This window comes from Panulirus ornatus, chromosome 17 (assembly GCF_036320965.1).
Source record: "Panulirus ornatus isolate Po-2019 chromosome 17, ASM3632096v1, whole genome shotgun sequence".
NCBI lineage: Eukaryota > Metazoa > Arthropoda > Malacostraca > Decapoda > Palinuridae > Panulirus > Panulirus ornatus.
The window spans coordinates 13,362,498-13,380,000 of record NC_092240.1 but is presented as its reverse complement, the minus strand read 5'-3'; the positions used below and the strand labels follow the sequence as shown (position 1 = coordinate 13,380,000).

The window sequence follows — 17,503 nt, the reverse complement described above, 5'->3', positions numbered from 1 at the left end:
ACCTTGTCATCAGCTCTCCTGCTATCATCGCACCCCAGTTTTTTTTCCCATTCTGTCAGCCGGGATGTCGTTTCCCCTCTCTCCTTTTTCTACAGGTGTCCTTTTGGCCGCTGCTTTCGTAAGCTGTCTGCACGTGTCTCAGCCCCCGTCACCTTGGACCCCCGCGCGCCACGTGTCTGACAGTTGACTCCCATAGCTCTGTGCGGAGACTCACCACACGAGGATTGGCCGTTATATAACACGCACACACACACACCTTCTCTCCTCACACATTGAAGTTGTGAAATTCTCATCCGCCTTTTCCCCTTCACTCTTCTCATAAGCTTTTCACCTTTAAAACCTGGATATACATGCTCTTCACCAACCCCCTCTTATGGGCTCAAATTAATCATTCCTGCTTTCTTTTTCTTTCACCTACTGTCTTGCCTTTCATTCGAGGTGGCCGTGATTAGGACACGCTCTTGCCAGTGTCATGTCGGCTGGTGGTGGGGAAGAAAAAAAATATGATTAGAAGAAAACAAAGAGACTCGGGTCATGTAGCAAGGTTTGTGATTGCCCAGTTACTGGTTTTATGACCGTCGACACACTTGGAAAGGGAATATGCGAGTAGAAAAAAAAAAACTCTCAGTGAGAGAATCTGGTGCATACTGGAATGAATGAAGAACAATGTACAAAAACATGGCTTCATAATTTTCTTAGTTTTTTTGAGGGATTGAATTTTGTCTTCATGTATAGCCTCTCGTTCATACCATCTGGTAATGATTTATCATATATTTTCTGAGTGATTTCCCTTTTTTTCATATATTTCATATGGGCTCATTAATTAAAGACGATAACGGAGTTTGAGAAATTATCATATTTATCTCAAGACGGACAGTAATTTATAGACATAGAGCAAGACGTAGTTGTATGTACCGACTAACACACTTGTCTCGATATATATATATATATATATATATATATATATATATATATATATATATATATATATATATATATATATATATATATATATATATATATCACAGTTTTACTTCGTATTGCACTATTATCTTTATCACGCGTCCATGTATTTAATCAGTTACCTATTTGCACAGTAAGGGGAGGGAGTTTTGCATTCGTGGGACCACGTCTCCTGAACTTTCTCTATTATCATACATCTTTTTAAGCATCTGTGTGCTGTACACTTTTATAGGTGCATTATTCAGTTTATTCCACTCCTCTGCCATGCTTATACTTCTTTGCATCTTTTCTGGAAACTTTTTGAGCCAGTTACATTTTATGGTCACTGGTTGTTACATTATATATATATATATATATATATATATATATATATATATATATATATATATATATATATATATGTTTTGGATATCAACTATTATGAAGGTTTTTTTTTGGAGCTAGCAATCATTTTAGTTCAGAAAACTTTACCACGAATTTCCCCGCTTTTTTAAATGTAACCAGACAAAATTTGAGACTTAAGGGTTTGAAACCGAGAAAGAATAGGATTCGGCGATCGTACAGCGCTGGAGTGCTTGCAAGTGGGGTGGGGGGTTGAATAGACACGTTTCAGTCATGAAGTATGAGAGATGCACACAGGATCCACCGAGAAACTGTCGATTGGAGCCCTGGGCGCGGTAGTCGGCCTACACCCAACCCAGGTGTTCATCCTCCGCGTTGGAGCTGTTCGATAATTGGGTACCTGGCTTAGGCTAGGCTATGTGTATGTATACAGAGGAGTGAAGACATAATACATGAATACAAGATTAAGACTCTCCCCGTAACACACTAAGAGTCTTCTTGGATAATACTCACATAAACACTACACTATGCTACATACACTATGCAGAGCTACACAGTATACACTACACAAACCTCCACACACACTACACTAGACTATACACTTCACCACTGCACTACCTTTACACTACACACCACTAATGCATTACACCACACTACTGCATTACACTCCACTACACCCTACACTGCGCTACACACTACACCACGCCAAGGTATACAGTATGCGCCTTTTTGTATGTATCAAACTCTATGATACATAACGTAAGATTTCCAATCTGGTATTGCGACACTAGCCTCCTTTGTGAACCTCTCTCTCTCTCTCTCTCTCTCTCTCTCTCTCTCTCTCTCTCTCTCTCTCTCTCTCTCTCTCTCTCTCTCTCTCTCTCTCTCTCACTTGCTCCTATTTCCATTGCCATTGTGGCAAATTGACCCCCCATACCCTAACGTTCTCTCTCCGTCTCGTGTGTGTGTGTGTGTGTGTGTGTCTCCTTGCCATCATAATGTTCTTTCTCTCTCTCTCTCTCTCTCTCTCTCTCTCTCTCTCTCTCTCTCTCTCTCTCTCTCTCTCTCTCTCTCTCTCTCTCTCTCTCCCTCTCTCGTGAGTGTCTCTTGTCACCATTTCCATACGAGAGATCCTCTCTTATCCATGCCTTAAACCCACAGTGTATTTTTTGTATATATATATATTTATATATATATATATATATATATATATATATATATATATATATATATATATATATATATATATATATATATATATATATTTATACATATATATGTATATAAAAGGGAATGGAAGGCTCTCATCTAAGCCAGGGATTTATATTCTCTCTACGAGGGATCTGTTGCGCAAAACGAGACGAGACAACACATCACATTCTGATTCAGGTGTTATATATGATAATGCCGTGTTTGTTTTGAGCCGTTCTCTTGTATTGGGTCTTTGTGTGTGTGTGTGTTTGTGGTTGTCGGATGTGGTATTGAAGATGATGCGTCGAAAACATTTCTTGTTCTGCTCCTGTTCGAATTGGGAGGGAACCTACTTGAATCTAAAGCCGGTGTGGGTGTTGGTGGATCGGGTAAGGGAGAAGATGTGCTTTTCTATTTTGATGTTGATTTCCTGATTCCCCCCTCTCTCTCTCTCTCTCTCTCTCTCTCTCTCTCTCTCTCTCTCTCTCTCTCTCTCTCTCTCTCTCTCTCTCTCCCCCCCCCCCCTTTCCTTTCCCACCCTTTATAGCATACGTCTCCCTGCTTCATATCCTTTTATTCTGATAGCAGACTTACATATGCATCGCTCACTCTGCCCCAGTTTTCCTCTCTTGTATATCCGTCCTGAAATTGCCTCCCCCATTACAAAAGGAATTCACACAGAAACAGACCACTTGGTTCCTTCGTGTCTGTAGAAAAAAAAAAAAAAGAAAATGATTCTTACATTCGTCCTACAATATACTTTTTCCCCCAAATTTGTGCTCTCTCTCTCTCTCTCTCTCTCTCTCTCTCTCTCTCTCTCTCTCTCTCTCTCTCTCTCTCTCTCTCTCTCTCTCTCTCTGCCTCATTGTCTTTCCATTATTTTCCCCTCTTAAACTTCACCATTCTCTTTTTCCTTATCTCTATTCCTTTTCTTATGAAATCACCCTCGTTGGAAATATTTTTCCTTGTTTCCCACGAAATAATGATAGTGTGTGCCTTAAGGATTCATTTTTTTCTATTTTTTTTCTTTTTTTTTCAAGCTGCTTCTTTCTCTCGGCGAATATTATCTCCCCATCTCGTGCTTTCACTGCCTCGGGTCCCCACAAACTTTCTCCACCCGCCTCTCTTTTCTGCCACAACTTGTAACAACTTCGTCTCCGTTTCCTTGACCCCCATCGCAAAAAAAAAAAGAAAAAAAAACTTTTCTATTTCACAAACTTTTGATTTTCTCCCGTAGGTAAAAATCGCACCAGGTTCAAAATGTTGAAGTTCGAGCCAATATGGAGCTCTTGTGTCATCATTCCTGCTTTTAAAGTTTTGGACGACTTTCTCTGAAACAATCCTTATTATTACATATTGTGTCTTATCATCTTTTACAGTCTTGTATCAAGATCAATTTTCTTTTCATCATATTTTATCCCCACTTCCTAGTTCGGCACTTTCATTCCAGATTGGATTAAAAAAGAAAAAGAGAGGGGAGGAGGATAGGAGATTGGTCGGCAGTGGCTTCCAATCACAATCTCTACCGAGGCATGCTGGGTTTTTGGCCAGAGTCTGTCAGGTCGAGTTTCAGTGTCGGAAGCGAATCACACTAGTGCCATCTGTATACGCCAGTCCTCCTATGCGGCTTTGAAAGCCTTGGTGATCGTGCTGAATTGCCAGGTCGAGTTTCAGTGTCGGAAGCGAAATCACACTAGTGCCATCTGTATACGCCAGTCCTCCTATGCGGCTGTGAAAGCCTTGGTGATCGTGCTGAATTGCCAGAGAACAAGCCTAGTGACTATGTTGAATGGCTGACAGAGTCCTGGTGACTAGGTTGAAATGCTATAAACGCCTGGTACTCACGTTGATTTGCCACAAAAGCCTGGTGACCTCGTTGATTTGCCACAAAAGCCTGGTGACCTCGTTGATTTGCCACAAAAGCCTGGTGCTTACGTTGATTTGCCACAAAAGCCTGGTGCTCACGTTGATTTGCCACAAAAGCCTGGTGACCTCGTTGATTTGCCACAAAAGCCTGGTGCTCGCGTTGATTTGCCACAAAAGCCTGGTGCTCACGTTGATTTGCCACAAAAGCCTAGTGACAGCGTTAGATTGCAATGAGAGCCTGTCGACCATGTTGAATTGCTACAGAAGCCTAATGGCGACATTAGATTGCTATAAAAGTGCTTGACAATCGTGATGAATTAGAGGACACAATACGTCCTGTTTATAATAGAGGAAGAGACGGACAGACGCATCCTTACCACAACCTCCGATATACCTTGACTCACTACACCATCGATAAACTCATCTTCACGTCCACCTTGACAGACCAGAATTCACCTCGCCCTCGATAAGCTCGTTCATCTTTCAATTTCACCCTCAAGAAAGCCACCCTCACCACTCCACCCACCTACGCCACACCCTCAGCTGAATTTCATCTTCAACAAAGCCACCCTCACCACACCACCCACCTTCGCCACACCTTCAGCCTCACCATATTTCGGTGATCTTCACCACACCCTCGATGCACTGGCCTTACGGAACAGGCCAGAGGTTGACCATGTGTACCATACTCTCATCTTCACTATACACCTTAGCAACGCTGGTCTTTCAAATTGATCCGTTAGGGGGTGAAGGGGTCAGGTCAGATGCACCCTCACTCTACTAGCCTCTTAAAGGTCAGGTCAAATGAATCGTCTCCTCCCTCTTCGACAAACGCCTTGTCATTGCACCCTCGATATCCCCTAACTCCACTTTTACCCTCGACAAACGCATCATCATCTCACACCTTGGTTGACCCAGTCACCTTCACTACGTCTTCGACGCCTTTGGCATGGTCGAGTGAAGGTGCGTTTCTAAATCGTGAAGGTCAGGTCAGACGCATCATTATTAAACCTGGTTTAGGCTGCTGATTATTGCAAAGTAAAATGAAATGAAAACAAAGAAAACGAAGAAAGGGAGGAAAGACTCTTCTAACCTAGAGAGAAAGATGTTATTATTCACTTCTGTTCCTCAGCCAGTCAGGCAAAGTTCACAGGTGAAAACGAATCGGTATTCACTCACGACCTACCATATAAATGATCCAATTCTATAAATTTTGGATTATTAAGTGTGCTACATGTTGGATTTTGATCTCAATGAGGCTGTCTTGACCACCATCACCATCGTCACCAACTATCTCCAACACACTATACCATCGTTATCTCCAACACACTACACTATCGTTATCTCCAACACACTGTACTATCGTTATCTCCAACACACTATACTATCGTTATCTCCAACACACTACACTATCGTTATCTCCAACACACTACACTATCGTTATCTCCAACACATAACACTATCGTTATCTCCAACACACTATACTATCGTTATCTCCAACACACTGTACTGTCGTTATCTTCAGCACACTATACTATCGTTATTTCCAACACACTATACTATCGTTACCAACAACTCTCTTTACACGCCATAGCAATACACACGTCGCCCCTAATCACCAGCGCCTACATCATCACCGGGGAAAAAAAATCGCCACCACACCATCTACGACAACGACTCCTCATACCAGCATTACCCCCTGTAGCACCGCCAAGGACACCATCATGACCATCACCACCAACCACCATCCATCACCACCAACCACCACCCATCACCACCAACCACCACCCATCACCACCAACCACCACCCATCACCACCAACCACCACCCATCACCACCAACCACCACCCATCACCACCAACCACCACCCATCACCACCACCATTCATCATCCATCATCACCACCATCACCACCACCGTCCATCCTTGCAATGAATCTTTGCATTACTCCCTCTTCCCCCTTTCTTTCCCCAGGACCGACTAATGGTTTCAAAACAGCGAAGGGAGGGGAGCACACAGGCGTAGGATGGGCGAGGGTTTATGGCATTGGTCCTTTGAGCTGTTTGTTAGCCTGAGTCTCGTTAGATGACACGTGCCTCAAATAAAAAGTTTCTGAATGACAGGAAAATCTTCTGTTTTAGGTGGAGGAGCGGCCGTTCTACTTCACTAGGAGAGAGGGCACATATCTTTTCTCAAGAATATAAAGAAAAAAGTTAAAGCGCGAGCGATAGATTTCCTTAATACAGTGAATTGTATTATTTTTTATCTTCCTGTACAGAAATTAAGAGTCGAGAACAACGAGTCGTATTCATAGGGCTTAGCTTCGTTACGCTTGTTCATCGGGAAGTCATGCACTGAAGTAAACAATCCAGTAAGAATTTACTGTATACGAAGATGGCCTGTCTTCTGATGTACATCTGTTGGTGTCGTGTTCGCTTATTGAAATTCATTTTCCTACTCATCACTCGACGATCGATATTTTTTTTGTCTTGTTGACGTTAGTCCATCAACCGACCTGAGCTTAAAAGTAAGCTAAGGGGAGAGTTATGAAGTAATTCTTATTATCACCGAAAGGAAAGTAAGCCAAGGAGTAGATTTCTGAAAGGACTCTTATCTCTGTTAGAAAACTTCCATTGCAATGTATTCTAGGCTCCCTGACATCCGGTTTCCTAAAATGGTTTTAGACCATAATGGAAAATATTACTCGTAATTTCCCTTCAAGCAGATGGTGGCATATAGACCTGTTTGCTCACAGCAAAAGATAAGCTGCCGCGATGTGTTATGGCCAGGACATATAGTGGGGGAACCAGCTACCTCCCTTTGGGACGACGTTCTTATTTTTACGGAAAATTTAAGCATCGTAAGCGGAAACGAAACTTATAATGGGATTACTTTGATAGGAATGACATGTAAGACTATTTAGATTAACCTATGAAAGTCTTCTAGATAAAGATCATCTATACACAAGTCCATGACTAATATATATATATCATACATTCCATTGTTTAATTGGACATTGAAACAAAGCAAAAAAAATATCCACAGAAGACGAGGGAAAGAGAGCGCTTAAAACATGAATCCAGGCGACATCGTATCTTCTTTTATAGACCAATCAACAAAGAAAATGATCGAATTCTGTGGATCTGTATTTTTGGCTGGCAAAAAAGAATACCGTGGCTTTTCCATACCCGACGGCGACTGTCGATTGGTCAGCTGGACGATCGTGTGAAGACATCCGATGAATCACGCATCCGTAATGTAATCAAATCGAGACAGATCACACCAATAGCAATGCCGAATGACCCGGTAAATCACCGAGAATCAAAACGAGCCAAATAACCGGGGATGGAAATTTTCGCTGCTAACAACGCATGATCAAAACAAACGTATTCCAGTAGAATTAAAGGGGAAACAAAAATATTCCACCCCATTAAATCAATTGAATTACTAACCATGTTAGTTTTTTTTTTTTTTTTGAGTACTACGTAAATTTAATCAATGAATTTATTGTATACATTAAGCCTGTCAAATATTTTTTTTTTTTTCTACTGTAACTTTTTCTTTAGGTAATTCGTTATATGCAATTTTTCATTCATTTGGCACTTAATTTTTTCGTGTTTAAAGTTTCTGTTCATTCTATGTTTTCTGTGTGTCAGGTAGCCCTTGAGCTCGACGGTACGCCCCTTGAGCACGACGGTACGACCCTTGAGCACGACGGTACGACCCTCAACACTACGTTATAACCCTTTGGTATGGTGACCGTAAAATCCAAAAATCGTACCTTTATGTTCAAGGGTCGTACCGTTGCAATCGAGGATCGTACCGTTGTACTCAAAGATCGTACCGTTGTGCTCAAAGGTCGCACCGTTGCAATCGAAGATCGTACCGTTGTATTCATAGGTCATCCCATTGTGCTCAAAGATCGTCCCGTTGTGCTCAAAGGTCGTACCGTTGTGCTCAAAGGTCGTACCGTTGTGCTCAAAGGTCGTCCCGTTGTGCTCAAAGGTCGTTCCGTTGCGCTTAAAGGTCGTTCCGTTGTGCTTAAAGGTCGTACCGTTGTGCTCAAAGGTCGTACCGTTGTGCTCAAAGGTCGTACCGTTGTGCTCAAAGGTCGTCCCGTTGTGCTCAAAGGTCGTACCGTTGTGCTCAAAGGTCGTTCCGTTGTTCTCAAATGTCGTGCTGTTGTGCTCAAAGGTCATACCGTTGTGCTCAAAGGTCGTGCCGTTGTACTCTTAAGATCGTACCGTTGTGCTCAGGGGTCGTTCCGTTGCACTCGAGGATCGTACCGTCGTGCTCAGATGCACAGCACGCCATGTACGTACACACCAAGTTGAGTAATGTTACGCTCTTTGATGCGTGATTGGAATATTTGATCCAGTAACCTCTAGTTGTCGAAATATAACAACATGCACAGAGAAGCTAGATTGATATTGATATTGAAGTCCATTGACATTGAAGCCAGAGTGGCCTCTGATATTGAAGGTACTGTCTACTGATATTGAAGGTATTCTGTCCACTGATATTGAAGGCGCTCTGTCCACTGATATTGAAGGCATTCTGTCCAATGATATTGAAGGCGCTCTGTCCGCTGATATTGAAGGTATTCTGTCCACTGATATTGAAGGTATTCTGTCCACTGATATTGAAGGCGCTCTGTCCACTAATGCTGAAGGCACTTTGTCCACTGGAATATCGCCGTACTTTGGAACGAAATGGTCGACGTTTCTGAATAAAGTGCATGGGAGTGGTGTGCCACTGGTGGGTGCTTGTAGAGGAGCATAAGTCATGCGGATATGCTGCTCTCAGCAAGCATACTCCTCACTCCGTAATACACTGGTATGAGCGATTGTATATCCTAGATATACTGGTGTAAGTATACATAGAGTATATCCACTTTCCGTGGGTATATACACTGAACACCCTTACGGATATGTTTGATATGAGCAGACTTGCTTGTCTTTGGTATGCTGGAATAAACGTATATGCTATGTTCTCCCGCGCGGATATACTGATATAAGCGGACTTAATTGCCCTGGAAATTCTCGTGCGATGAGATACGAAATTAACTCAATAAAATGTTACGAGACAACTTATCTTCTAATGAGACGTAATATTTGTTTTTTTTTTGTCCTATTCGAGAACATAGTTAGCTGGCGCGTCTCCTTCTCTAGTAGGAATAAGGATTACGTGGGGGAAATCCTCCTTATCGCCAAAGGATGTCTTCCTAGATTTTTGAATTTGGAGGATTTCTCGGAAGACGTAAAGGCGAATGGATTGACTTTACTAATCGCGAGTCTTATAATTATATTCAATGCCAGAATCCCTTATATAAGGCTCCTGTACCCTCGAGGCTGCGCTTCTCTCTCTCTCTCTCTCTCTCTCTCTCTCTCTCTCTCTCTCTCTATATATATATATATATATATATATATATATATATATATATATATATATATATATATATATATATATATATGCAGGTACAACCAAAAGAAAACAGAAATTATAGTGTCAAACGCTTTCGTACATTGCCTCAGTCTTGACAGTTAATTATACGAAAGCTCCTGATATTTCGCATTGTCCGTTCCCTTACGATTGTACCCTCATCTTATGTACACCTGCCTATTTGAGTACTTATATATATTATACGCACACTCACCGCTGGAAAGAGAAAATATAAAAGACGTTGAGTACTTTCGTTTATTAGATTCTCAGACAGAGTGGGAGAGATACAGGTGTTGAGGTCCTTATAAGCACAGAGGTGCAATGGAGAGCAGGTGAGCACGAATTATGTGACCTGACGTATCTGACCTCTCCTTACATTGTGTGTATGTGGTTAGGGACCTCTCCTTACATTGTGTGTGGACAGGGTCAGTCCTTACTCCTGTGGTGATTGTCTATATATTTCTTCACGGTGAAGTGAAGGTTCTACCTATGTATATAAATGAAGAATATAAGGTTTTTTTCAGTCTCTAAAAAATGCGAAATGACTCGAGGGGGGGAAAACAAGAACAGTGAATTCGTAAACAGATCGCCAGACGAGGCGTTTGCCTCGCCTCACCGCCATTAACGAGACGCTCCTAAACCTCGCCTTCAGACACCCTTTGCCGACTCGGCCCATAAAACAAATGAGTTACGAGAGCAAGTGTGTGTATCCTGGTCTGACGCCACGCATGTTTATCCCCATAGATCGCCCGCCGCTAGAGGGATACCGATGTGGTACTTAGGCATGTTATGAGAGGCGGGAGGAGAACGGGAGATGCGTACTAGACATAGCGTTATCACTCGATATACACGATAACGCAGAGGAGTATTTCGCTCATGGTGGGGTTATCTGTACGTGCCAGAGTGCGTAGATGGGATTTTATTTATGATTTTGGCACACTGTGGGAGCAGCGCGGGGGAGGTGGGGGAAGTTTCAAACAGGTGTTGATAACCGTAAACATGTCTGACTGTAAGACCCTCTTTCATATTACATTTTCTGTCTTTTTTTCTTTTCATCTACGTACTTTGAGGTCCAAATTATCGATCGAATGCTTACAGTAAAACACTCCATTTCCTTCAGCTCCTCCCTATTTAGATTTACATATAAACCATCCAGTCTCTACTTCTACCCCCAACATGCTGCACTGTATTACTTTAATCTACTTTTGCTCACATACATTTACTCCCGCTATACTTTTTGCTCACATTTACCGCCAAGCTTCCTCTTTTCACGCAAGTTCTCAAAAAAAAAAAAAAAACCCGTCACCAGCCGTCCAGAGTGTGTCTCCATCGTCTGCCATTAAGACGGTGTCATCTGCGAACGCTAACAAAATCGCGCTCCACGGTTGCTCGCCCCACTTGGCCCCAGGATCCTTGTGAGTCCCGGCTCTTCGCCCCTAACACACAGTCTCTCACCGTCCCGTCCTGTGAAGAGGATTCCAGTAATGGTGGTGGTAGCACACATTCCTGACACAGACTTGCCTTCATTCTGGGAACAAGTCTTCCTCCTCCTCCTCCTCCTCTCTTACTAGCACCCTCGTCCTACTCTCATGTTCATAGTTCCTTATTGCATTTTTTTTTCCAAAAGAAAGAACAGAGAAAGGGGCCAGGTGAGGATATTCCCTCAAAGACCCAGTCCTCTGTTCTTAACGCTACCTCGCTAATGCGGGAAATGGCGAATAGTATGAAAAGAAAAAAAAAAAAAAAAAAAAATATATATATATATATATATATATATATATATATATATATATATATATATATATATATATATATATATATATATATAGGGTCAAGAACAGATGATTCAGCCTGGGAGGGAAAAATCCTCTCCTGGCCTGCGTCTCTTGTTGCTTCTTTTGGAAAAGTAAAACAGAAGGGAAGGATTCCCAGCTCCCTCGCTCCCATCCTTTTCAGTCACCTTATACGATACTCAGGGAATACGTAGGAAGTATTCTTTCTCCCCTATCCCCATATGTGTGTGTGTGTGTGTGTGTGTGTGTGTGTGTGTGTGTTCGCGCATCATGTCGATAATGCTCCAGCAAAGCTTATATCACCTCCAGACATCACGTGACTGCCTCTACCTCTCGCCATGACCCCTTGACCTATGAGAAATGCGTCATCGATGTGCGCCCGACTCTCCCTCGACCAATGATAATAAAAAAAAAAAAGGGGCTTGATAGTGCAGCCATGTGTCTCTCGACCAATGAGAACCATATTCCGTGGTGACGTCATGGGTGTGCGTTCGTTCGTTCGATGCCTAGATGGGGATGTAATACGGATGTGTGTGTGTGTGTGTGTGTGTGTGTGTGTGTGTGATTCTCTGTTAGTACGATACGAGGAAGGTGTTTTTTTTACATTCGTGGGACCTGCCCCTCACTATTTTGAACCCCTCCATCTCTTGAGCTGTATATATACCGTCATTTTTTTTTTTAAACTTGTGTTTACTCGAATTTTGTGTTTGGGTCAAGTTTCTGTTATTAAATTGACGAGAATAATATCAGAATCTTGTTAAGAATAAGTAATGAAACGTTTAATATCATTATTATTATTATTATTATTATTATGAATATTATTATTATTATTATTATTATTATTTATTATCTTTATTTCTATTATTATTATTATTATTATCATTTCTTATCTTTATTTCTATTATTATTATTATTATTATTAGTATTATTATTATTATTATTATTATTATTATTACTATTATAGTGTCTGATTTCGTTATATATTAAAGGAAATTGGAATGTAGCTAGAAACACAGTTTCAAATACCAGATTATTTTGGTATACCCAGGAAGCTCGTTCATACATATGTAAATTTTCCAAGTAATAAGGATATGTATATCATACATATCCTTATTATTTCATGAATTACTTGCCTAACTGTTCTGTAGGACTCTGTAAGGAATTTCGGGTAATACATATTTTCGACTCGGTCATCCTATATTTTTTGCTCTCGTTAACAACTCGTAATATTCTGTACCATCTGGTGGTAGATTTTTCATCAGATTCTTCTGATGTTAAAGCTTAGGTACCAGTCTAAGAAAGCAGCACTTAGCTAAAGCTTAGAGACTAGTCTGAGAAAGCAGCGTCAAGCTAAAGCTTAGTTAGACACCACTCTGAAAGTGAAGCGTGGAGCTGAAGCTGAGAGACTAGTTTGAGAAGGCAGCATTAAGCTAAAGCTTAGAAACTAGTCTGAGAAAGCAGCATTAAGCTGAAGCTCAGAGACCACTCTCTCAGAAAGCAGCATTGAGTGGAATTCACACAAGGATGAGACTGACTTCAGCTTAATGACACTAACAGTCTCTCGTAAATACATGAATATGAAGGATCACAAAATTGAAGACGGTGACGTATTTAACGTGATGGCAAAACCCACACACCTGCTGCATCCATCGTGGGAGACGCGGCTTGTATTTCTCCATGCCCCTTACATTAACGACCATCACGCCCCTTACATTAACGACCATCACGCCCCTTACATTAACGACCATCACGCCCCTTACATTAACGACCATCACGCCCCTTACATTAACGACCATCACGCCCCTTACATTAACGACCATCACGCCCCTTACATTAACGACCATCACGCCCCTTACATTAACGACCATCACGCACCATTCTAACGACCATCACGCCCCTTACATTAACGACCATCACGCCCCTTACATTAACGACCATCACGCCCCTTACATTAACGACCATCACGCCCCTTACATTAACGACCATCACGCCCCTTACATTAACGACCATCACGCCCCTTACATTAACGACTATCACACACCATTTTAACGACCATCACGCCCATTTTAACGACCATCACGCCCCTTACATTAACGACCATCACGCACCATTTTAACGACCATCACGCCCCTTACATTAACGACCATCACGCACCATTCTAACGACCATCACGCCCCTTACATTAACGACTATCACGCCCCTTACATTAACGACCATCTCGCCCCTTACATTAACGACCATCACGCCCCTTACATTAACGACTATCACGCCCCTTACATTAACGACCATCACGCCCCTTACATTAACGACCGTCACGCCCCTTACATTAACGACCATCACGCCCCTTACATTAGCGGTCATCATGCCCCTTACATTAACGACCATCACGCCCCTTACATTAGCGGTCATCATGCCCCTTACATTAACGACTGTCATGCCCCTTACATAAACGACTATCACGCCCCTTACATTAACGACCGTCACGCCCCTTACATTAGCGGTCATCATGCCCCTTACATTAACGACCATCACGCCCCTTACATTAACGACCATCACGCACCTTACATTAACGACCGTCACGCCCCCTTACATTAACGACCATCACGCCCCTTACATTAACGACCATCACGCCCCTTACATCAACAACCATCTCGCCCCTTACATTAACGACCATCACGCCCCTTACATTAACGACCATCACGCCCCTTACATTAGCGGTCATCATGCCCCTTACATTAACGACCATCACGCCCCTTACATTAACGACCATCACGCCCCTTACATTAACGACCGTCACGCCCCTTACATTAACGACCATCACGCCCCTTACATTAACGACCATCACGCCCCTTACATTAACGACCATCACGCCCCTTACATCAGTGTAATGCATCTTGCCTTCGTGTCCCGTCTGGTGGGACAGGCATTTCTCATTATACCGTGAACAATGTTGAAAGTGACATTGCAGTATGTAGCTGTCGGCTATTCTGGGGCCGTGTTTACAGCAGTGACTTCTGAGGGCGCCGAAGAAGTAGTGACAGATTCACAGTTGCTCTTTGGGGCCTCCCCACCACACACACACACACACACACACACACACACACACACACACAGAGGGGCAAGGCTTGGCACTGTGCCTAGGGAGGTATGGTCGTGCGTGGGTGTAGGAGGCGGGCGTCTGCATGGTGGGGTGAGGGCGGGGTGCGTGAGTTGTTGAGGGAGAGGGAGGGAGGAGAAGGGAGGGGGATGCTCAGAGTTAGAGAGACGGAGACGGTGGGGGGAAAGGGGGGGGAGATGGGTGGCACTGAAAACACCTGCGGAGTCATCATAAAAACACACACACACACACACACACACACACACCTCATCGGCCGTGGCACAGTGCCTCAAGATCAGTCATGCGGGGAGTGTGGCATGGATGAGGCGTAAGCTCCCTGGTGAGTGCTGGAGGAAGATGTGCAGGGAGGAGTGTTGTTGTGGGTCGAGGGATGATCATGTGATGAAGCGGTGTTCCGCGTGACGCGTCCAGTCCAGTCCAGTCATGCACTGGAATCATATATATATATATATATATATATATATATATTATATATATATATGAAATTTGCGGTTGTTGATCTCTTTAGGGAAAACTTAAGCGTAGTGATATTGAGCAAAGGTGAAGAACTGATAACGGAAGAAACTGTTAAGGATATTGCCACTTTTGATGAAGGAAAATGGAAAGAAAAAGTGGAAAATTTGATGTAAGTTGTGAAATAGAAATTGAGTTTAGGAAGTGAATGAAAACGGGAGATCTACCCGAGTGAAAGCGCTGAGATAGGAAAACAAAATTATATTTTCCATTTACATGTTTTACTTTAGATAAGTGTGAAATAGTGAAGAAAAGTTGCGGAACAAAGAAAATAAGAGAGGACACTAAAGAAAACAATAATCCATGAATTCTCTTGGGAAAACAAATTCGTGAACTCTCTCGGGCTCTCGAATAACTTATGTAATATATGTATTTATATTTATATATACACACACGCGCATGACGAGAAACCGCGCGGGTTGGAGGTCTCCGAGCTATATTGCCTGCGGACATATTACAATCCTGTGGAATTCATCACCAATATTAAACCCGCGTAGCTCCGCCAGGGGTGTACTACTCCTACTGCCAGGGACAACGCAGTCTGTCCGCGATACACCACAGGAGAAAACGCGGGGCGTGGTGCCCGTCATCCTTCAAGCACATAGATGGTCTTGTGTGTGTGTGAAGGATTACCATCAACAGTGAACAGAAGGTGAGAGGAAAATATAGGGTATACCAGTGGTAAATGTAAGTGTCCAGAAGTTGTTCACCCATTCCGTTTTTAGAAAACACGACTGGGGGGGGAAGACAGGTTGCGGGTGCCACTGAAGGACCCGGGTGTTTGAGGAGACGTGATCGTGGGACGATTCCATCAGAAACCAGTGAGAGGGAGCAGAAGTGCTGCTGAGGGAGGGAGGGAAGCGAGGGGACAAAACTGTGTTAGATTTGGTTTTGGAGAAGATACGACCTCTCAGCTCCTGAGAGATGGTTTATGTATGTCTGCTTTACCTACCTCGCTGGCTATTTTATCTCCAGCTGGAAGAAGAAAATTGAAAAGCACGGAATTGAGAATGAAAAGGGGGAAAAAAATGTGTGTTCGAGGTTGATTGTGGCTGAGCTGGTATCCTGAGATCACAGAAGGACAGTGATGAAGCAAAGTGGAATACGTGTTTCGTTCTGTTCCCAGGATATTCATCATGGTGGAAGTGATAATGATGACGAATATTCCAGTCACACGAGAGATTCGCCAGCCACACGCTGGATCAGAATGTGATTAATTACGTGTTGATGATGATGATGGTCAAGAGTCGTTTGCTGCGAGAGTAAATGACGGACCAGAGGACACCAGGGGTGAGAGTGGATAGCAGACGCGCACCATCCACTGGGATGGAACTCGACTCAGATGCAGGAGTTACGCGAGACGAAGAACGTCCAGGACCACAGCCACAACCACCACCACCACCGCCGCCAACACAGCAGCACCAACACAACATCCACGATTCTGCTCCTTCCTCTTCTTCCTCCTCCTCCTCCTCCTCCTCTTCATCATCGAGGGCTGACGGTACCCTGCGGAGCTTCATGTCTATCGTGGGGCTGATGAGGTGCCCTGGATTCCTTCGCGCTTTATCTAATGTAAATTTTCACGTCATTGTCCTGCTCCCACAGCTGCTCACACCCACGTTTGTCTTCCTTCCTCCAGCCAGCCAGCCAACCTTTAGACCCCAAAGTAGGAAGAGAGATCTGTTATATATCTTTGATTCTCTCTATTATAATTTTTTTTTTCATATTATACGTACTATATCCTTTAGCTAATTGGCGTGAAGCGTGGTAGACTTGTAACATGCCATTATAATTACGCTATTGTGATTTTTTTTTTACTAATCCATGGTTTCGTTTGAATCATCACAGGCAAAGAGTATTGGTTCTAATTCATACAGTAGAAGTATTCAGGTATGATCACAGTCCCTTCGTTGTTCGATAAGTAGATTAGATGATTGTACTGAGGTAAAACGCCTCTCATGTGCATGGCTTTTCAAATCATTTGTCATGTTGTTTCTCCTTTGTTTACTTACCTTCTTCCTACCTAGAATGCTTACCTACCAATCGCCTTACCCACCTACATAGCCATGGAAACTAAAAGATTAACAAAGTTTTTCTGCAAATACCCAAAATATGTGGTGCATAGTATCTATGGTATGGTGAGTGCATATATATATATATATATATATATATATATATATATATATATATATATATATATATATATATATATATATATATATATATACAGTTCTGCTTAAGCAGGACACTGGTTTATCGTCCTTAAGGTAAATCAG

General features: G+C 42.7%; 1 protein-coding gene across 10 annotated transcripts in view; it reads left to right on the top strand.

Annotated features, from left to right (window-relative positions):
• Window positions 1-17,503, top strand: part of SK (small conductance calcium-activated potassium channel) — an 821,538-nt gene that overhangs the window by 457,560 nt on the left and 346,475 nt on the right. For 2 of the 10 annotated variants that reach the window (XM_071671922.1, XM_071671921.1), the window contains exon 1: window positions 15,905-16,799. The exons of 3 other annotated variants lie outside the window; for them this stretch is intronic. In XM_071671922.1, the coding sequence (XP_071528023.1) occupies window positions 16,494-16,799 (306 nt within the window). In that variant the 5' untranslated portion in view covers window positions 15,905-16,493. Of the gene's footprint in view, window positions 1-14,905; window positions 15,034-15,222; window positions 15,880-15,904; window positions 16,800-17,503 lie in introns of those variants that run through there. 5 more of the 10 variants (XM_071671920.1, XM_071671927.1, XM_071671928.1 and 2 more) reach the window with 5 other exon arrangements.